Below are 22,810 nucleotides of genomic sequence, written 5' to 3'. Positions count from 1 at the left end.
AACCTGTCTAGAGGCGTGAGAAAAGAGGTAGCACTGAGAAGGGACGACGACGAGGAACGCTTGAGTGGTCGACAACAAAACCAAAAGTGATCATTAATGGACTTCTTAGCTGACCTATGACTGGGCAGCTGGATAATTCGGGATGACCGGATATTATCCGTAAGGGACCGAACCACGGCGAAAAAGGCAAAAGCAAGAACGGCCGAAGTGCCCCTTCTCGACAGAGTCCCAATTGTTTGTGTAACTGTACTTCCAGTACGAATTTGGCAATGACTTCACACTATGTTTAGAATACGTATTTGGCATTGATAATATTTTTGGTATATTGTATTGGTGATTTCAATACAGGCAATATACGGGTTGTTGTAGCCTGATAATAATAACTATATTATATTGGATTGTTCAAATAAGCAATATATCAATTGTACGTATTGCAATATGTTGAGAGCATCAATGCGGTTGCCTTGAGGGACATAGTCCTGCGTAGAGTAGAGCAAACTAAGCAAGATCGCGGGACGTCGCTTGGGACAAGAAGTCCGTCTTCGAGAGCGTGTAAGCCAGAGGCCGGAGGTTGTTGTCGAGGAGAAATGCCCACAAAGGGCTGCATAGATGATGGGAGGAGGCTCATAACCTGTCTAGAGGCATGAGAAAAGAGGTAGCACTGAGAAGGGACGACGACGAGGAACGCTTGAGTGGTCGACAACAAAACCAAAAGTGATCATTAATGGACTTCTTAGCTGACCTATGACTGGGCAGCTGGATAATTCGGGATGACCGGATATTATCCGTAAGGGACCCAACCACGGCGAAAAAGGCAAAAGCAAGAACGGCCGAAGTGCCCCTTCTCGACAGAGTCCCAATTGTTTGTGTAACTGTACTTCCAGTACGAATTTGGCAATGACTTCACACTATGTTTAGAATACGTATTTGGCATTGATAATATTTTTGGTATATTGTATTGGTGATTTCAATACAGGCAATATACGGGTTGTTGTAGCCTGATAATAATAACTATATTATATTGGATTGTTCATACAAGCAATATATCAATTGTACCTATTGCAATATATTATAATATTAATGTATTAATGATGATTCCTAAGCGTGGCTCTCAAATATGTTTGGATTCAACGGGGCGGTTGGCTGGGCTGGTCCACCTCGACTTCTCACAATACATCATCGTGCGTGCTGGAAGTATTGTGAATTCGGGTGAAATTTTATCGAACTTACGATTTGATTCGCCAAAAATAACCTAATTCAGCCAATCAAACAGTATTTCCCTGAGTCTGGGAAATGAACAGCAGGAACTGAACGACACGACAGCGTGATCGCCGACACAGATTACCACTGCCTTATTCGTCTATAGTCTCGGGTTCTCATGCAACATGTACGTACTAAGTCTCATGTTCTCATGAAACACTTAGTTACTCAAGTCTACATGTACATAACCTCACAGTTACTGTAAGCAAGTCCGAGGATAACACAGTCGCGTTGAGCAAGACGGGAGCCTACCGATATCGGTGATGATGGTGGCGTCAGCGTTCGCTTCGACGGACAAGTACCTTCTCGCGCGCAAAGGAACCTCTATATATCTATAAATCATACTATTACAGAGGTTTTAATCGGTTGTGAAACCGCCACACTGTTCGATTCAACCAATCGAACATGGAAATTTCGAGTAGAACCCACAATACGTTAATCAACACTACCGACACTCCATAATACTGGTATGGTGCAAGTCAGCTAAAGACTACAAAAATATGGGGTCGTTCTTAGTGACTACTACGTCTAGGATTTATGGAAACCACGCATTCAAAGCCATAAGATCCATAGAGGGGCGTCTACGGAAGAAATGTTACGGCGTAGATTTTCCTGAATCGCAAAAATGGTGGAGAAATAGGATTTGCCGTGACGGCACCCCATAAACGGAAATACATGGGACCTACCAGATTTTGGCATAAGGGGTGCTTGTCCCTCGTACTTGATATTTGTATATAACGTAACCGGATGGACCTTTGATATGATTATCCGGATGCACCACTCCTCACATGGGTCGCCGGTCCAAGCGCCAACAGGCTGCAAGAGCTGCTGACCAACAACACGGAGAGGTTCCAGTGCTTGAAGGAGAATCTGCATGTGACGACACGACATCAGAGGAACCATTGTACTTCAATCCCGACATTTGGACCAAACTACTTGCCAGTCAAGGAATGGGTGAACTTGTTCAAAGACTTCGGACCACACGGCGATCCTATTACGATGAAACTAGTTCACGCAGCAAACGACGCAAGACTGCGCTAAACGCAAAAACTCTCAAGGCGTGTCCAATGTCCTCTTTAGACACTTGGCTAAACCCTGTTGCCCATCCAATGCTTCCTGACGAATCCACTTTAGCCCTTCCAGCATCCTCTCCAACCGTCTCCATTATCCGCTCGGACCAGCATTGTTTTGATTTGTTCAACGAACGTTTGGTGGACCAAGAAGACAGCCACCCCTGTGTTTGTCCAATTGGTTGTGCTTGCAAAGTTCTTTGAGTGTGATTTGACTGGCTCAACTCGACGTGGCGCTTGTGCTGCTGCGGCAACCGTACTGCACGGTGTTGAATTGGTGTCAGTCATATCAACGCTTTGGTTGTCTTCCGGGCACTAGACGAGGTCGGCACCAGAAGACGCCGTCCCTAAATCATGACGAGGATTTCTGGAGTAAGTGTGGGCAATGGTTGCGGTTAACTCGGTCTTCAATGCGCACTCCTCACAACTTTCGATTACACCTCAATGAATCTATCCTCCCCTAGGTAATGCGAAAGTTATTCCCAAAGTATGTTCTACTTCACAATAATATTAAATTTTGAAGGTGCGATGAAATTTTGCTGTGTCAGAAGCCACTGCTCGGCAAAGGATGGTACATGCCGGGTACAAGCTCGGCTCGTGGAAGAAGGATGTTTATGTCGATGGCCATGAGCGGCAAAATGTTGTGTAATACCGAAAGGATTTTCATGGGTGAGTCTTAGCGAGCGGATGGCGTCATTGTCGGAGGACGCCATCGACATATTGCAGTCTCCGAATGACGTCTCACAGGAGCAGGTTGTGTGAAGGACTCACGACGAATCCATCTTCTACGCCAACGACGATGGGGGAATGGCTTGGACGAATATGGCCCACCCAGATCTCCCCAAATAGGGACGTTGGCGCTCAATTATGGTGTCTGACTTTCTTTGCCCATATCATGTCCGCCTCTTTATACTGCGAGACTCTGAACAATTGCTTTTCACAGAGGATCTGCATGTTTGCAAGGCGCAGGAGGGCTACTGGACCAGTTAGCATGTGATCAAGGGTTCTTCCTGCGTTTGCGGCTTTGCACACCGGATGCACCGCGTTATTCACGTTTGACTAATCAACCAACCACGCAGCTTACGCTGCCGATGCTCTCCGAACATCCAGCATGAATCTCAATCCGGGGGGCAAGCATCCTCACCAGTCTTTGCGTGGGCTCACAAAAGGAGTCAACAGTGTGTTGATTGAACGCGCAGCATGGGATAATGCCATGCTAATGACGTACGGTAATGTCGTGTCGATGCCACCCTTCCCTGAGCTGCTACGATGTTGTGCTCGACACTGCCTTGCATCTCATGCTGACTTTCGATTGTGGCTGCTGGTCATGTGTGCTTGTTCTTCCCCAAGTGCCACTGCGACACTCAACTCCATCGAGTCGTATTGGGGTGCGGCAAAGCGACAGGCACGATCCAACTCCGACTAATCGTTAAATGGGCTCGTTCAATGCGTTCCTCGAAGCCTTGAAAGTGTTTCCCTGGTCTCGATTCGGAAATTCTTCCGTCGGTGTTCACACCTCATCCAAGCCTACAGCTACGGCCTTGACTACAACATGTCCACGTACCCCCACAAGCAGTACAAGAGCGACCGACGCATCCCACAAGTCGTAACCGTAGCGATCGAGTTGGATTTCGTAATGTAGTCTTAAGTTTTTGCATTTTGTATGCAAATCGGACTCGTCGAAATTCACGTTCCCTTGGCCTGAAACGTTCTGTGGTCTTCAGAAACGACGATTTCATGTTTTTCAAACGGAGTTTCGAAACTAAAATGACTTTACACTTAGCCAATCCCTGCGTGGACATCGATTTTGGAAGTTTCTACCGCGTAAAAATACTCGTGAAAATTTATACGACGAAATTGGCCAAGTTGTAGTCTTTAGCTGACTTGCACCATATGTATTTTGAGTAAGAAATGCAGTCTTTTATTTCACATGTACCGGTACAGGGAACGACGTTGAATAGTTGAATAGCGTGGCGCAGTTTTCGTAGTACACATGGTCATTAATTACCAATCAAAACATTGGAACAAAAATACTGACATATGATTGGCTACAACAAATCGCGACAATTTTAAATGCAAACTGACCGCCATCAACCTCTGCAATTTCATCAACTCTGCACACCAAATTTCCCGGATAACGTACATTTATCCGAAATGGATACAACTGCTATCCGGGAAACCCGAAGATTAATTTTAGTGCCAAATATACTATCGCCGCGGTGGAGTTGCTCTAACACCCCCACATTGGTGCAAAATGGATTTCGTCCCTGTGATGTGTAGCCGATGTCGTTGCCTTGCTGTTGTCTTCAGGGTACCGGTATGGGTAAAAATAATTCATGAAAAAAGTAATTGACAATTAAATAATGAAAATATTTTATTGCAAAGCGCTGGACAATTACAATAATTGATTCTTGCGAGATCCAAAATACTTTTATTTGAGCCAACAATATTATTTTCTTATCATTGGTATCACATATAATGTTCATTTAGATAAATGACAATTAGACAATTAAATATTTAAATGCAGCAAGCAATACAACAATTGTATTGGCCATGCGCTGCAATACAATAGTTAATTGTGTTTACTCGGGAAAATTGCTAAAAAAATAAATTGTCCCATACTCTGGTTGTCTTGCATGGGCATGCAGAAAGCAAAGAATGGAATCAAGGACGCCGTTGGGACGAAATCATAGATCAAGACAAGGGGTACGTGAAGACATCCTTGTTCTTAGCTGCGAAGCCGGTTGCGCGCAAACGTGTCAAGTCGAACGGCGATTGGCATACTATCGAGGACCTTCATGCGGCCGAACATTGGAACGTTACTGTAATTGTATTGTTTTATCGAGTAATGTGATTCGTGTGTGTGGCAGCCTATACCTACGAACTGGACCACCCGTCGATACTAAAAATATTACGCTCAGCGTTGCAAACATCACACCTAGCACTACGTCCATGATGGCTACACTATTCTGGCTTGTACAATACCCCCCAACCCCCCCTTCGTTTATTATTATTAAAAATTATCCCCCCTCGGTTGTTACTATTATTATTAAAATCCCCCCCATCGTTTATTACTATAATAGTATTCAATAATGACTGTTGGGCACGACATGGGTGGCCATGTTTTGAGCTTGGACAATAGCTAAAGGGATCCCTTGGGTCGCCCATAGTCGCAGCAGCGCGTCCCTCGTGTGGCTCTGCAGAAACAGCGGTCGACCTCGGAACGTCACCGTCGAATGCGACTCGCCAAACCCTTCGCCGTGCGCGTCCACATATAAACTACCACATCAAACATTATATTCAAACATATATTATTCCGTGTCGATCTTGTGACTTCAATATCCAACACCACTGTAGTCCAAACGATATCGTGTATATTATATAGAACATATTGGAAAACAAAAATCGGCGATATTGTACAGTACATACCTGGGGCCATAATATGCGGCCAACTTGCCACTCACGAGCAGCACCTTGCCTTCTAACACCAATAAAAACATGCCCACGCCACGCCCGCATTTGTGCGCATGCAATGTACCTATACAAAAAATGTAAATAAATATATATATTTGGGTCGCTCTGCCGGTACAAAGCAAAAAAGTCAGAACTCCCCCATCATTTTCGCCATCAAATTTGAGAAATATTGTTACACCTTTTCATAATAAGACGCTGTTGTATGTTGAGCTACCAAATCATAGATACATTGACATGATACATCGTATTCTATGTGTTTTTGACAGATATAAAAAGGTTCAACGTGTGCCTACCTACTTCAAAATATATCTAAGATCCCATCCAAATATATATTGAACATTTGATATCTCCCAAAGCGCATCAGTTTCTATCCGACTATTTGTTGACATGAAACTTTTTTCAGTGGTATCCCGAACTCTGCCTTCAAGCGTAAAAAAACCCTTTAAACCCTTTTAATATACTGTACAATGACTACAAACTCGTACTCACAAAGGCGATGGTACTAGCCTCCACATATATAAAACAGCCAAAAACTACACCGTCGCATATATATATATAGATATATATACATGCGACGTATATATATATATATATACATACACGCGCCCGAGACGGACATGGGGGAGATGGATTTGCACGACGACGCGGCACACAGCACGCCTCCGCAGATTAAACATACTGCCGGACGCGCTGGGAACAATCGGCATGCTGGGCACACTTGCTTGGTCAAGTCCAAGTAGAGAGCGTTAAATGCGGTTGGGAGGTGCCGCATAAAGTGCGTGCGCTGGCGATACCAGAGCGTACTTAGCGGGACATGAGCGGCGTTCAGATCTTGCTGCAGCACACTTTTCCACGACGGTCCGCAGTTTTGTTTGAGGCGCCACTGGGCCAACACTCCTTGGGGGTCGGCCATGGTGTCGTATCTAGAAATACCAATCACAATTTATATATACATCCATACAATAGATATATATATTTGCGAGGTTTGGTAGATACGGCTGCGTGAGATTTTATATATTTTGTTCCGCAATCCAATGTATATAAATATATATCATGGAATGTGAGCGAGGTACTTGGTATGGAACGAATATATATATATATATATATTGGATATTCGGAAAACAATCAATCAAGATCATCCACACAGAAAACATCCAAATACACATGATAGATACCCCACAGTCGTTCCAACGACGCAAGATGTCGTGAAATGGGTGGATATACATATAGTAGGAACACACAAGGTGGCTAGTAGCTTCTAGTAGCTAGTAGCTAGTATCAACTAGTAGTCTCCAGGACGACGTACGTGGTTTCAAACGTATGCACCCACGTGTGCACAACCTTGACCAGAGCATCCGGCAGCCGCGGGAGCGAAAGCCACGACGAGGCGGGGGACGATGTGACGGTAGACAGCATCGCCCACGCTTGGTCGCAAAACGGCCGGCACTCGACCGCCACTCTGTCGAGCAGTGAGTGTTGGTCCGACACCATCGACAGATCTGAGGCCTGCACCAGCCCACGCAACACTGCGACCCCCACGTCTTTGGACGCGCCATCGCACCACTCGCCAAGGAACCAGCTGGTCGCGTCCTCGTCGACATCATCGAGGGGGGGCAGAGCACTCGACAGCAACCACAGCGTACTCTGCACGACAAAAGCCAGCGCCACCAGCTGCACCGAGCGCACGGCGTCCATTGCATTCTCACTCAACAATGCCCCCCGCGCGGCAATCTATATTGGGGATATATATATATGCACATGATTGTTGTATTCATATATCCATCACTTTGCACTACACCCATAATATATATATATATATACTCGACCCAGTTTACAACCGGACAATGATATCATATCTCTAGTATATCATATATCCAATACACCAACCTACAAGTATTATACTCCTCTAATACACTAGTTTCATCGACAAATCAATATATGTACATATATAATATATATATATTACTCGTGTCATGGACCAATCCATATGAATATATACTGGTATCCGAATACGCTAGTGCATATGATCGAATAATTAATAAATATATTATATATATATCATATATGTCAACCACTCTCCCTCTCTCTATTGTATATATACATATCCAAGACCATCCAAAACAATCTACACTCATAGACCAATAACCATGTCTACTACTTTTTAATCCTTACGTCTGTCTACTCCAACCATAACAAGACATATATATATACTACAACCATCAACAAGACATATACATATATAACCATCAACACAATATATATATATATACATATCGCTCTGATCCGCCAGACGACTTGTCCGTATATATATATATATATATATATCCTCTAGACACCAACCTACCGAGCCCAGGTCGTGCAACAAGAGCGGTTTGGCTCCCACCACAGAGTGCCACGTCCTCTGCACTTGCGTCAGCGTGTGCGTATCCACGAGCGCGTCGACTTTGGAATTGGACGCCTCGCCAGTCGCCAGCATTTCCCGCACTGAAAGCTCTGGGTGCCGCAGGTGCGCGGCGGCGGCCGCCAGCGGACGGATTTTGTCCAATGGCATGTCTGTGATGGCCGCCGTCCACATGGATGTGAACACGGCGTGGCACGCTGTGGCGATATACCGCCTTGGGTGAGCCTTTTCGATCGCCCCAGTAGCTACGCGATGGATGGACATGCACAGTTTGGCTAGTCCCTACACATACACGGATAATGCAAGTCGATTCTTCGGCATTGGAGTGGTGTGGGTGCTCGCTCAATCGAGGCAAATGAATCGATATATATAGATCGACCAATCCAAACCCACAACACGAATAATCAAGTCACCAATCAATCTTCACTCTTGCACCAATCCAACATCGATTTAGTGTGTGACACGGGGCAATTTGTTTTATTTACAAAAGTCAGCTGTTCAAAGAATGATAACTTTGGTAATGATGAATCTGCACTAAAATTAGCCAAAGTTTGGGTACAAGCAAGAGCATAAAGTGTCGACAACAGCAAGGCTGATTGTTGATATATAATATGGCGCTTACTTCGTCCAAAGGGGCCTGAGCTGGTGGATCGTGGGCAGAAGTAGAAGGGGGCTGCAGCCACGTGGCCCAGTCCACGTCGGCTGACACGTCCACAGACGAGGAATTCCCTTGGCCGAGACTCACGGGTACGAGCACATTGGAAATGGATTTGCACTGGGGACACAAAAATTCGCCTTTTTTCACATCCACGGCATTCAAATACGCTTCGCCTAATAAGAGTCCCACACATATTATCAACCTAGCACCCTACTATAGTACATCCTACTACTACTCGGACAGACTACTACTAGTAGTACTAGTACTAGCCAAGAGCATGCAAAGGAAACAAACATGCTTGTGTCACACCATCGCCTGATCAAAACACATTAAAAGAATACAAAAAGAATGTTTAGAGACACAACCGCCATAAACGCTATGAAATAGATATAATAGATATATTGTATATTTCATATTTCATATCAACTTCCATATATGTCGTTGATATGACATATACAATGTGAATATATATAATCATATAATCAATATAATACGCACAATTCAAGTCTACAATCGTAATATCTAAACAAATTGTGCATACTTCATCACATGGTGTGCAAAGGAACTTCAAAATAAATTCGGTCGTAATGCTAGGCCAACCCATCCCAAACCGGAGTTGCAAGTATATATCAATATATATATATAATGGCCAATATATATGCAATGAAAACAATCGAGAGTGGAGTATTGAATCGAATGAGCAGCAGCTGAAGCAGCAGCCGCACAGCAGACTACATCAGCCGACCCTCGATAAAACATCCACCGCTCCATATCCCCCATCAAAAGTCTCATCTATCTATTCTTCGCTTCAAGGACAATCCACAATATATCTACTTACTCTATATATATAGAGAGAGAGAGTATATATATATACCTGTAATGACTTTTTGAAACTGCGTGGCAAAGTAGCTATCCCAACACCCTCTGTGCACACAATGGCCGCAGCACTGCATCGTCAGCGGCACTTCCTTGCGCATGTCTTCCCACGGAGTCTTCTTGATCGCGTCGACTGGCGGCACATTCAGACCCGACAAGTGCACAAACCCAATAAAGCACAGCGTCGCCTCGTTATCTGCTAAGTGGCACATGGCACACGGCTCCCACGCCATCGTCACATCCTCCTCCTCCTCTTCGTCGTCGTCAAGATCCGTAGCCAAGCTAGCCAAAAACTGGGCCCGTTGTTGCTCCATCCGGACCAGCGCCAGCTGCTGTGGCACATGCCGAGCTGAAAGAGGAGGGGGTGGGGGGCTAGCTACTACGTCGTCTGATGGAAAACGAGCATACATGTGAAAGCCAGGGTATGCAGACACTTGGTGCAAAATCCACTCAATATGTCGGCCGCGCTCGTGATCGGCTTGAGAACGGACTTGGGTTGTACTCGCCCATGGGTTTAAAGTGTCGAGACTGGGAAGCACCGACGCCAGCCATGTTAAGTACGACTTGGCCAACGCTGCATACACTCGGTGGTCCTATTGACGTCGGAAGATCATCAGTATATATATATATATCCACTGACAATTTGTATCCTTATATATATATATAAGGATTCGAATTGTTTGGAGTGGGGGGTGCGCGCGCTCAATCGATATGAATGAGCACAAATCGATATGAATAAAAAGCACAAATCGACCGACCAATCAAAAGACAGAGCATTAATCCAGCGGCCAATCAAACTCGGGCAACTATCCAAGCAGGGGGGACTTGAAATAGGGTGTGAATGGCTGTGTAACTTTTACATGCAAAAAAAACAACAATCAGAGCAACAAATATCGACCTATGGATTACTTGGTGAATCAGCACACTAATATCCAAATTTTGCCAGAAAGCGCACAATATATATATATATATATATATATGCATGGATATATATATATGTTATGTACCAGGGCCGTGCGCAGGGCATACAATTGCAGCGTCAACAAATGTATGGCCATGGTGGCTAAGCTGGTGGTCGCCTCGTCCAGCTGCCGTAGGACCCCCGCCAACTTGGCGCAGATGCTCGGGTGGAGAAGCATGTAGTACGCCTCTTCAAACTGGGGCAAGGCATCGCCTACGACGACATATTGGGTTGATTATTCGATAGATTGAATCTAGTACTCGACTTGAGCATACTAGTCTCGAAGTATACTGACTGGTATTACTAGGAAATAAAGTATGTGTTAAAATGGACTGAAATCCAGGGGTGTTACACTCCAATCAACTGGAAGTTATGGTGGATGTCATATATTCATGTGGTGGGTAGTGTTTGCTTTCACCAAGGAATCGAGCAAAGCAGCAGTTATGATTGGATAAAACCGAACGAAGGTTGCAATATGATTGGCTCAAACGAAGCTTAAACTTTTGCTTTCTATTTGGCAAGTCTGGCGATTCTTGGGCGGTTGCTTCAGCCAACCGCCATGAGAATATCATGACAAAACGAATATATATATATATATATATTTCAATAACCAAACTACTTTGAACACTCCACAAATCAGTCGATGTATACACTTGTCCAAACGATGTCGCATACGACCTTATCGAGTCTTATTGATTCGAAACTAGAGTTGTCAACAGAGTAATCGAATGTCTTATTGGATGAAAAAGAACAACCGCCTAAGCCAATCAAATCACGTTCTGGTAAATATTTCTGCCAATCCAAACAAATGTACGTTTGCCTCAGTCCATCCGCTTTGGGCAAAACCATATATATATATACTAATCTTTGTATTGCATAGTTTGTACAAGCTGAAACTGGATCAAATGGATTCGAATGCTATCTGGCGAAATGCCTCACAAGTCCAAAGTTGGGTGAAATGCACAATATATATATATATATATAAATACCTTCTGTGACGTGGAGAGGCGGTGGCACAGCTGGTAGGTACGTCGAAGGCATCGGATCCTTTTTGAACGTGTCCACGCGGTGTTCGAGCCGATTTAGCCGCGCCGCTTCGTGTTGTTTTCGAGTGAGATGGATGGTTGTGGCGTCGTACAGTTCCAAATGGCGCGGGTCCAGTGTATACACCTGCATCCATATCATCCGCATTCAAAAATACCATATTTCAATATATATATATTTCTACTTTTTGATTGGGGAGGATGTAGTCCTTGGTGAGCGTCTTCACGGCGGCGTCAAGCGACAACGACGAGAGCGCAGTCTGGACCTCGTGCACCGCACAAAACTCTGTCACACATTTGAACAGCTCTGAGTGGGTGCTTGGCTTGCAGCACAGACGCAGCACCAGCAGTCGCCGAAGTCGACTGTCCAGAGATGAAGTGCCGAGCGGGAGCTCCGTTGCAATCTGGCACAGCACCTTGAAGCACTCTGCCAGCATCGAGTCCTCAAACTCTAATAACGACAGCATATATTAGGGGAATATTAGAATGAATAATCTTATAAGATACACGAGAGTGGGAACAACGTGAGGATTGTACAGAAGTGATAGTGATGGTAGCAGGAGTAAGTAGTACATGATAGGGCTATATGATTGAACCACCCAGTTTTGTTAACTAATATGCTCTCAGCAATATCATCGAAAGAAATCGTAAACAATAGCAAGCAATGCGGATGTACGGGAACTCTCGACTCCATGGCACAACGCTATTATTCTTTCCATTTATATATATAAAAATACATATATAAAACCGTGATATACATATACAGTACAGTATACTACGTAGGATATAAAATCGCAATATATATATAAAATCGTGATATATATAGATAAAATCGTGATATATATTTAGATAAAATCGTGATATATACAGATAAAATCGTGATATATATTTAGATAAAATTGTGATATATATTTAGATAAAATTGTGATATATATTTAGATAAAATCGTAATATATACAGATAAAATCGTGATATATATAAACGTGATACATATATATCTAAAATCGCGATATATATATATATATACAAATAAATTCGTGATGTATATATATATATTTGACGCTGTCTGTACCTGGCACGTGCAACGTCGAAATGTCAAACTCTTCCAGTATGAGGGGCACAATCGTGTCCATTCCAGTCGTAGCGACGGCATATTGCACTCCGAGGAGGTCTAGATCGCGCAATTTGAAGCAGTAGAATGGCTCGCCGTAGTTTAAGCTGTGGTTGATCACGCCAAAGCCGTTGCGGCGCCACATATTGACATGCACTTGGGCATCCCACACGAGCGCACGGAGCAGGGGGCGGACCAGCATGAGCCGATGCCACCTCCCCACTCTGTCGCAGGAAGCGGGGTGCGGCAGAGTCGCATTCACCGCGGCCTGGAATGCGTCCATCAAGGCTGGCGCGCAGGTGGCCGCGCGCAGGATTAACACAAATGTATGGTGCAGTGGGAAGTGGACCCCCACGGCCACATCTGGGTCGCCCACTGGACGATCTAGTTGGTCTGGGGGGAAGTACGAGTGTGTAGTTGCAAGCCAAAGGCATAGACTTTCGAGCACAGGACCCACGAGTGCCGTGATGGCCGACTGGCTATCGCTGGTGTCGAAGGTCACAACGTTCAAGATCAAAGCTGACATCATCTCTTGTACTAGCGTGGCCAGTTCAATGTACACTACCACAACCATATATATATATATATTAAATGGGATATTAGAGATTTTTCACACGAGTACTCATCGTCATAGTAATATAACAATAGCCAACAACATATGTACTGTACATCCTATGAAAACCACACACGAGATATGGTAAATTCGCTATAAACAATGTTCAAAATTCTAATCAATATGGAATCACACTGGATTCTGATTGGTTGACTATACTTGTCCTTTCTGTAAGAGCCAATCAAATATATCCACTCAAAAATGGATATTGGCCAATAGCGTCGATGATTCGTGATTCTTCGATTCAACAAGTCTGGAAATTTGTACCGAATATACCACAATATCATCACTCCAATACATACCACTCGGCAGCAAAACACAACTACAATATATATATATAAATAAATCCATAGCAGCATCATATCATCAGTATCACCAACAATATGTGTGAAAAATCGTTCTTTCAACAGCTACAACACAAGAGTATACATATCTGCCACCCATACAAAAGTTATTATCACCTGACAAGCACAAGATATCAACACATATCCATACATTAGTATATTGTCAACTCGATGTTCGAAACTAGAGCCGTCAACAGAGTAATCGAATGCCTTATTGGATGAAAAAGAACAACCGCCAAAGCCAATCAAATCACGTTCTGGTAAATATTTCTGCCAATCAAACAAACGTACGTTTGACTCGACCGACTCGGTCCCTCCGTATTGGACAAAACCATATATATATCTATATTAACCTTTGTATAGTATAGTTTGTACAAGCTTCAATTGGACCGAACGGATGATTCGAATACTGCTGTTTGTGAAATGACTCACAAGTCCAAATATGGGTGAAATGCACAATATATATCTCCACAAAAAGAAGCTCTCGTACACCAAGATATTCATCCTCGTCGACGACACGGTGTGATCTTCTAGACCACTAAACGCTGACGACGCACCTATCCAACTGCGAGAGTCCACTGCGACGTGGTTATGTGCTGGCGGAATGCGACAGGTCGCGCCCATCCCTTGAAGGTGGCTTAGGAGTTGGCCCAGCCAGCGCAAGTGCCGCCCAAATCGACTCACAAAGCGATCGTGGGGGATTTGGAACACGTATTTCAAGTCCACGAGCACTTGATTGTATCGGTGCGACGTGAACGGGGGGGTGTCCACCATGAAGGGAGGGCGTCGTGTGGTGGCAAGTGCCACGTCATCCATCTCTATGTAGACACATTCCATTTGTAACCATTGCAGTGAGTCTACGTGTAAACAAAAAGAGGGCCACCTCGGCGATATTTTGGCAATTTCAACAAAAGCGGCCAAAAAAAGTAATGAAAAAAGTCTCGGTCTGGTCCAAAATTTGGAGAATTCACATGTTGCCAACTATATCGCATGTTTTGCCAAACCATACAAACGACTGACAGGGTGAATCTGGATGTCCAATAAATAGGCCCTCGATATATTGGCAATGTCGAACAAATCGGCACAAAAGTAAGTATCTGGATCTAAAATATCAAGAGCATTCAACATTGCAATATAAATTGGCCAATCAAATTGAACGGTGAGCCAGACCAACAATTATGCATACAAACGCGATATATATATATATATTTGTTTGACGTCGATTCACATTGAACACAACTATAGACATACCGTGGATGACATCCGTACGCAGCATCCGGAGGGCCATCTGGTCCCATGGATGGATATTATCATCACCATACTCTTCTTTGCTGCGGAATCCTTGGAATATGCACAGGTCCGCCGCCGATGACTTTTCCCCCCCGACGACCAACGACGCGAACGCCCCTAGCAACTCGTCCAGAAGCTGATGGTCGGCCACCAACTTGTGTACGAACGACGCTCGGTTCAGAAATTGCACCCCCAGCACCAGGATCGTTTGCCCCGGAGTGCCTACAAAATGATACAAATACCCCTTACCACTACTACTAGTAGTGCTACTACTCGTATTCAGGCTAGTACTACATGTCGAAATCCCCGTCCTACTACTAGTAATAATACTATTACACAGACTAGGAATACTAGCAGACTACTCATCCTCTCAAACAGGGGGTTGGTTATATATACCGTGGCCTTGGAGGTACTTGGCAAACACAGCGCGATACGAGTGAGTAAAGGCAATGGCAAAGGCTTCTTTGAACGCTGGATCGGGAAGGAGGGCCATGATAAGCGTGTGCAGCGCAGCGCTCTCGGCTTGGGGTAGCAAAGCTTCCGTACGGATGAGCTCGCCCAGTAGCTCCGTGGAATGAACGGAACTCATCTATAGTATCATTGGTGAGGCTTTGTATACAGATGGATTGGTGTCACATATATATATGCAGAATTAATATTTCTATTTATATATATATGGGCAGATCTATATATATATATATATATAACTTCATATTTATACATATATATATCATCAGACTTATATATATATATATCACCAGATTTATATATATATATCATCAGATTTATATATATATATATATCATCAGATTTATATATATATATATATCATCAGATTTATATAGCATGTATATATATATCCGTCGCATATAAATATACAATGGTTCTCCATATATTTGAAGCAATGTGTTTTCATGTCCAGCACAAGTCGTCATAACGTTACGCAATCGACTGTCACAACCAAGAATAACCTTCTTGGATACCGTATATAATATAGCTATGACATATATATATATAAAGTTGAGTCGATATTCTCATTTGAGTATATGGGTACATATACAGATAGATGTACTACGTCGTCGTATCATCTGTATGTATATATTATATATATAAGCAGATCTATATATAAATATATATATCCGTCGAGGCGTAGAGATAGATATATAATGGTTCTCCAAGTGATTGAAATTCCAACACAAGTCATCCTAAACAACGTCATTACGAACGAGTACATAGACAGTCATTTTGGCACATCCAACAACATTCTTCTTGGACAGAGTAGTAGCAGATACTATATATATATATATATATTGGCGGGAGGTAGGCGTACCTCATGAGCAACCAATCGACACAACACATCACTCGCCAGGGCGCACTGTGTGATACGGCTAAAAACAGCTAGCACATCGGCGTACACCGCGGGATCGCCCGAGTCGAAGATGGACACGTTGGACCTGTCCAGGGTTGATAGCCAGTGGGAGACGCTGTCGGCAGACATGCTGCCTTGAACGAGGGTGAGCTTCTCGGGTGCGGACCGAGCGGCGGCGGACTCGGTCACATGGAGCCAGAGGTCGAACAGACCGGAGTCCTATCATCGCATGAGATCATCGACATGACAAAGAGGAAGGGGCACCTCGGGGGTGAGGGCGCGCTGGAACCCGCGCTGGCGACCTAGGACGTAACGAAGCAACACGTTGACGTCGCGCACCACGTCGGCCTGTGCGGTGGCCAGCAACTCCGGAGGGACCGACGTGAGGATGTCCATGTCGGCGCCATCGGCCGTGGGTGGGTTGTGTTCGGCGCAGAACCCGTCGGGGTCCCACGCTTCGTCGTCCCCGCAGTCGCAGCATCCTGTGCCCTGCTGCGTGTAGTAGAACGTGACGTCGTGGTGCGGCAGGTTTGCATGGGACGCGGAAAAGCACGCGTGGCACAGCACGCACGTCTCGTCCTTCTGGCACTGGCGACAGTTCCAGGCCATGTCCCCCGGACGGAACTCATAGCCACACATGCGCTTGCGATGTACCGCGTGCGGATTCGCGTCCACGGCGGCCCGCACTGCGTCGACCCATGGATACGTTGTCGATGGCATCGATGCGGTAAGTCGTCTTCGACGCAAATACGGCAATATCATTGGCTAAAATGAAATTCGGATAGCCAATCCAAGTGTCAGCAATAATACAGAGCTTATGCGACTATTAATAGTCTCGGATAACTCAGTTAACTGATACTGTAGCTCCGGAGTACTAGTAGTAGTATTAGATTGCAACTCGACTAAGTTACTAGACGTTTGGTCCTTTGCATGATGGGCTGGGTGCATTGAGTCATCGTATATAACGTAATAGGTGTAAGTTTGGCAATAGCACTAACCGTTATTCGATCATTCCATTGGCAACGGTATTACTACTAGTAATACTACGCAGTATACTATATACATATCCTACCATTGCTTGGTTTAACCAACAACATGCTCAACGATACAATACATCAACAGCGTCCGTTTCAGTCTCCTTCCTCTGTTCTCCCCTGTCCAGTTGCAAAGTTGTTGCCGAATAAATACACTTCATCCCCTGGTAGTAAGTACATACTTCTACTAGTAGTACTAGTAGTACTACTAGTATATATATACCCATCCACACACATACCCCCCCCAACAACCCAACCAACCCGATGCTTTTTGTATCAACGTAGTAGTACTAGTAGTATAGTAGTACTAGTAGTAGTACACTAGCATCGTTGTACTAGTCTTCGACCTGTCCAATCAATCCCTACGTACAAACTACTACGCCAGCAGCCGATGCGACTCTGTGGTTGGTTGGTTGGGTTGAAGTCCGCCTTGGACGTCCACGTTGTCATCCAGCAGCATGACAGACCCCCCCCCGATGGCCATGACCACAGTCGTGATGACCAAAAGCGCTTGGATGTGGACGGGGGGACCCATGAGAAATCCATTCACGATCTGCGCCAACGTCGCCCCAAACCGCCCCATGGAGCTCAAAAAGCACAGCGCCGACACGCGAATATGCAGCGGGTACACTTCGGCCGACAGCACGTCGTACTATCCATCCAAAAATCAATATATATATATATATATTTTTACGTACGCCAATCCACGCCATGGTCGTCGCGCACTGAAACAAGCAGCAAATGCCCACAGTAAACGTCGAGTTGTCCCCTGCGTTCCCGGCAAAGAGGAGTCCACACAATGCCGCCAGGAACAACGTCCATGCAAACAAACGCTTGCGACCCCACGAGTCCACCAAGTACAGTCTAGACATTTATTTTTATTTATATATATATATATATATTATTACCCAATGACGTTGCCCGGCAAAGCTGCGGCCGCGTACAAAATGTCGTTGGCATATGGGTTGTGGACGTTTGTCGATTGAAATACCCGCGTGACCCAGGTTGAAATCCCATACGATCCTGTGTGATAACAACCTTCAATTCGGCACATTGACACTCGAATAAGGCACACTGGCACTTTAATAAGGATCAATGACACTTTAATAAGGCACACTGGCACGTTAATAAGGCACACTGGCACTTTAATAAGGTATACTGACACTTAAATAGGACGCAGAGACAATGAAATACAGGATACAGTGACACTTGACTTAGGCGCAGTGACATTTAAACAAGGCACGTGGAGATTTCGACTCGCATAAGGCACAATGACACTCGAATAAGGCATAGTAACACTGAAATAAGGCACCATGAGACTCCAACAAGGCATAATGACCCTTAAACTGGACGTACTACACACTGAGAAATACACGACTCTATAGCATTCACATAAGACTCAGTCAAACAACAATCCATAGTACTACTTGATGTGCCTCTCGTGTTGAAAGGTACTAAAGATGACGCCGATGATAAATCCGAGTTTTATCGAAAATATATACTAATTGCGTACCAAAGCTGAGGCAAAACGTAGCCGAGAGCAGCACGAGCGTCGTAAACTTTAAGTTTACAACGGATGCAGACGAGTCGAACATGAGCAGAAATCGATCGGTCCATTGCAGCGATTCGCTGGGACGGCTTGGAACTTGGTGATCGTCACCGCCGCTATTCAAAGCGACTGTTAATATTGTGCAATTAATTTGGAGTCCAAATTCGAATCCATTTGATCCCATTGAAGCTTGTACAAACTATATATACTATACAACGATTAGTAGTATATTTAGAGTTTCGATTGGCTGTAATTTACCAGAACGTGATTTGATTGGCTTAGGAGGTTCTTTAATCCATTATTCTCTTAAGACATTCGATGCTGCTGAGAGCTCCAGTTTTCGAATCGATTTGACAATACTAGTACGAAATTGTAGACTTTATGATTCATTTTCGAATTTGAATGAAATACTGTAGACTAATCACGATGATCATACAGTACAATCCAAGCTTGGGGATATATATATATATATATATATATATATATATATATATACATACCTATCTGGAGTTTACATCGATCGTTGGATACTATTCATAGTATATATGCCTCAACACTATGATGATAGACGTCTACTTGACCACACATGGGAATGTTGCCACGTACTCGAAACACCAAATCCATCATCTATAGTGTGAAACAAATGGATGAATAAATGAATCATAAATGAGTTATAAATGAAGCATAAATGAGTGATACATGAAATACAGTGCATAATAAATGAGAGATAAATGAAATACATTACATAAAGGAGAGATACATGAAATACACTACATAAATGAGTGATAAATGAAACATAAAGGAGATATAAATGAAATATCTTGCATAAATGATAGATAAATGAGAGATAAATGAATACCTGAAATCGGGCAGCCGGGACCGGCCGTTGATTGCGTAGATCAAGGTGAGGGTGTCGGAAGCTTGCTGGTATTTGCCCTTTGCGACGAGGAAACGAGGGCTCTCAGGGACATACAAATAGATGAGCGCGCACGAAATAAATGCTGGTAGCGACGCTGCTAGGCTAAACACTCGCCACGACACATTCATGATGCGGATATCCGTGCCTTTCCAAACACAAGGTGAGAAGGTGAGGTACGGTATGGTAGAGTTAGTTTTATATATATTAAGTGTATGAATAAATAATATGGAGCAGCCGTGCCGATTATTCGAAATGCCAAATCGGCAGATAATCAATTGACCAATCACAACCCGCAACACTCGATAAACGTACCCAATCAAACAACAATATTCCGGTGGGAATGAAATTATACGGTGAAGGGCTCAAATCACATACAAATTTCAGGACAAAAACTCGATCGATGATGGATTCGTCGGATATCAACCGAGAACTAACAATGTTGGGTTGAAATATCAATTTTTACTTAAATAGTCGATATATATATATATATTGTGGATTCGGTACAAATGTCCAGACCCCGCCGAATCAAATCTCATCGAATAATCACGAATCGATGTTATTGGCTAATCCAATATTGAGTAGATTTGATTGGCGCTTACAGAAATGATAAGTATATTCAGCCAATCAGAACTTCCAGCGTGATTCAATATTGATTACAAAACCACGCGAATTTCTGAAGTTTATAGCAAATTCACAATATATCGATTTTCATTCATATATATATATATATAGGTACCCCAATAGCAGCCCAGCATCACCCACGCCAACACGGCCGTGAAAATCGATCCCTAACAGCAGTGATAGATACCTAAGCTTTGAAGCAAGAGGTAGAGAGGTTCCGTACCAACATCCAAAACGCAGAGATGATCGTAATGTACTTGCCCCGGGCAGACGCCGGCACGTGCTCCAAGCACACTGCGAACAGCATGGGCGCGATCCCTCCGATGCCCACTCCGGCCACGAAGCGGAAGAAACTCATCCACACGAGCGTCGGGCTCGCGGCGGCGCACAGTCCGGACACGCCATTCACGGCCAGGCACACGATCATGAGGACGCGGCGGCCATACTTGTCGCCCATCACGGTGCCGATGATGCCTCCGAAGAGCATGCCGAGGAACACGGCCGACGTCACGAGGCTCGACTCCCATGCCGGGATCGGCTCCGAGAATGACCCGAGAATGTACCCCATGGACAGGATTTCCACGGCGTCGGCAGAGTTCCCAAGCCCAAGGATTCTGGAACAAGACAAGTGAGTCGGTCGATGGAGTTGTTTCGATGCTTGAATGGGAGCATACATACATGGCCATACGCGTGTGAAAGTACCCACATCCGAGCAACTCGACTTCCTGTGGTCACGGACGATGATGAGGGGTGCGCAGGGAAGATGGAAAGGAGAGAGAGACGTGTACCTGGTCTACGATCTCGTTGGCGCAGCTCTTCGACTTGAACGGCTCAAGGCGGTGCCGCTTGGCCGCTGACGCAGGGATCAGCACGAGGTCTCGCATCAGTACTGTGCTGAATTCCAAGTGGCTCAAAACATGCTTTCATTGATGCATACAAAGCTCAAGTCAAAATTGCAAAAAGTACTTCGAAAAAAAATCACGATAACTCCAAGTAAGTACTTCAGTACCAGTATAGTACAGTACTTACTGTATGATACTTACTGTACATATGTACTCAGAGTACTCCTCAAGTTTTGCCACAAAATCATTTTTATTAAGAGGATTTATTTAAATTTGTCCTAAATCAGACTGATGATCTTTGTGTAGCGTGAACTGGCTCTTGTAAACAAGCAAGTGGTCGAGCCAATTGACCCAAACTACTTACACGAGCATTGTCGATATAGAGGACGAGGACTGCCACCATGGTTATGGCAGGGATGTCTGCCTGACTCAAGCAGAACCAAGGCGATGAGTACTCAAATAGGCGAATTATATTATAGCGTTTATATTACCTCTGTATATGAATATTGTTACCCATTAGACCGACCATACATTAATCAAGTCCAGTGAGTGATTTTAATTCTGCACTGAGGAGCAATGAGCAATATTATTTTGACGATAGTGTCACATTATCCAACAAACCTGTAATATAAATACGAGCAAGCAAAACATCGAATTCCCAGCTTCTCATTGGTACAAATTTCGTAGAAATTGGGTAAATGAGTCAAATTTTGAGGTGAATCAAAGTTGAAACGTGGAGGTAATTTGGGACGGAGTAGTACTACGTAAAAGTATTAATACGTGGAGTACGTATGATTAATACTACGTACTACGGTAGTATTAATAGGAATATCAATACTCATAGTATAAATAGTCCGTGGAGTACGTAGTATTAATATCAACGCTTATACGAAGTACTACGTAGTATGTATCAGTAGTATAGTACTACTGTACTGTATTAAGAGTAAGACAGTAATGCTTCGAAGTAGTAAATGTTGAAGTCTGATATGCTAAATTCGATTATTTTGACAAATCAAACCGACCGCTTTGACTGTGAAATACATGATTTCGATCGGATGTGTAAAGCAATGTTTAGACGAACTTCGGTGTGGCTTAAATTCCCTGTAGTTCCATACCCATGCTCCGTGACTTGGGGCTTTACGATCAATAGACACCGACGGGGCATCTTAGCCTGACATGAACCAACTTTAATGCTATTGATTGTCGAATTAATCGAAGCTCGAAGTAGATACTGTAGGCCAATCAGTCTACTCGACTCGTGTTGTCGCATTGTACTACTGTACTCTACACGTGGTACTACCCCGGTCCTACCGGTATTAATACTCGAGGTAACGTCGTACTAGTATACTATTAATACAGTACTACTATTAGTACT

The 22,810-nt window shown here is 44.1% G+C and overlaps 3 protein-coding genes across 3 annotated transcripts; 1 reads left to right on the top strand and 2 right to left on the bottom strand.

Moving 5' to 3' along the window:
- Positions 1-3,409: 3,409 nt before the first annotated feature.
- On the top strand, positions 3,410-3,756 carry H257_18008 (hypothetical protein; the record flags this gene model as incomplete). The annotated part of the gene is made up of 1 exon (XM_009846998.1): positions 3,410-3,756. A coding segment is annotated over one exon (347 nt), but the record flags the coding sequence as incomplete, so codon positions are not given.
- Positions 3,757-5,354: 1,598 nt separating this feature from the next.
- On the bottom strand, positions 5,355-17,215 carry H257_18007 (hypothetical protein). The gene is made up of 16 exons (XM_009846997.1): positions 16,735-17,215; positions 16,432-16,689; positions 15,498-15,690; positions 15,063-15,323; positions 14,369-14,629; positions 12,816-13,415; positions 11,929-12,194; positions 11,690-11,870; positions 10,747-10,913; positions 9,738-10,332; positions 8,828-9,036; positions 8,149-8,487; positions 7,111-7,535; positions 6,405-6,727; positions 5,760-5,868; positions 5,355-5,609 (listed from the first exon to the last, which is right to left on the bottom strand). Exons 1-16 carry the CDS (start codon positions 17,188-17,190, stop codon positions 5,417-5,419), a joined length of 4,836 nt encoding a protein of 1,611 aa, XP_009845299.1. The 5' UTR covers positions 17,191-17,215; the 3' UTR covers positions 5,355-5,416.
- Positions 17,216-17,758: 543 nt separating this feature from the next.
- Positions 17,759-21,490, bottom strand: H257_18006 (hypothetical protein). The gene is made up of 9 exons (XM_009846996.1): positions 21,382-21,490; positions 21,272-21,318; positions 20,817-21,207; positions 20,709-20,760; positions 19,913-20,117; positions 19,018-19,169; positions 18,413-18,527; positions 18,203-18,368; positions 17,759-18,156 (listed from the first exon to the last, which is right to left on the bottom strand). Exons 1-9 carry the CDS (start codon positions 21,475-21,477, stop codon positions 17,881-17,883), a joined length of 1,500 nt encoding a protein of 499 aa, XP_009845298.1. The 5' UTR covers positions 21,478-21,490; the 3' UTR covers positions 17,759-17,880.
- Between the last annotated feature and the right edge of the window lie 1,320 nt (positions 21,491-22,810).

Source organism: Aphanomyces astaci (assembly GCF_000520075.1).
Source record: "Aphanomyces astaci strain APO3 unplaced genomic scaffold supercont1.130, whole genome shotgun sequence".
Lineage (NCBI taxonomy): Eukaryota > Oomycota > Saprolegniomycetes > Saprolegniales > Verrucalvaceae > Aphanomyces > Aphanomyces astaci.
The sequence above is the reverse complement of the archived record's forward strand: the minus strand, read 5'-3'. Positions and strand labels throughout refer to the sequence as shown.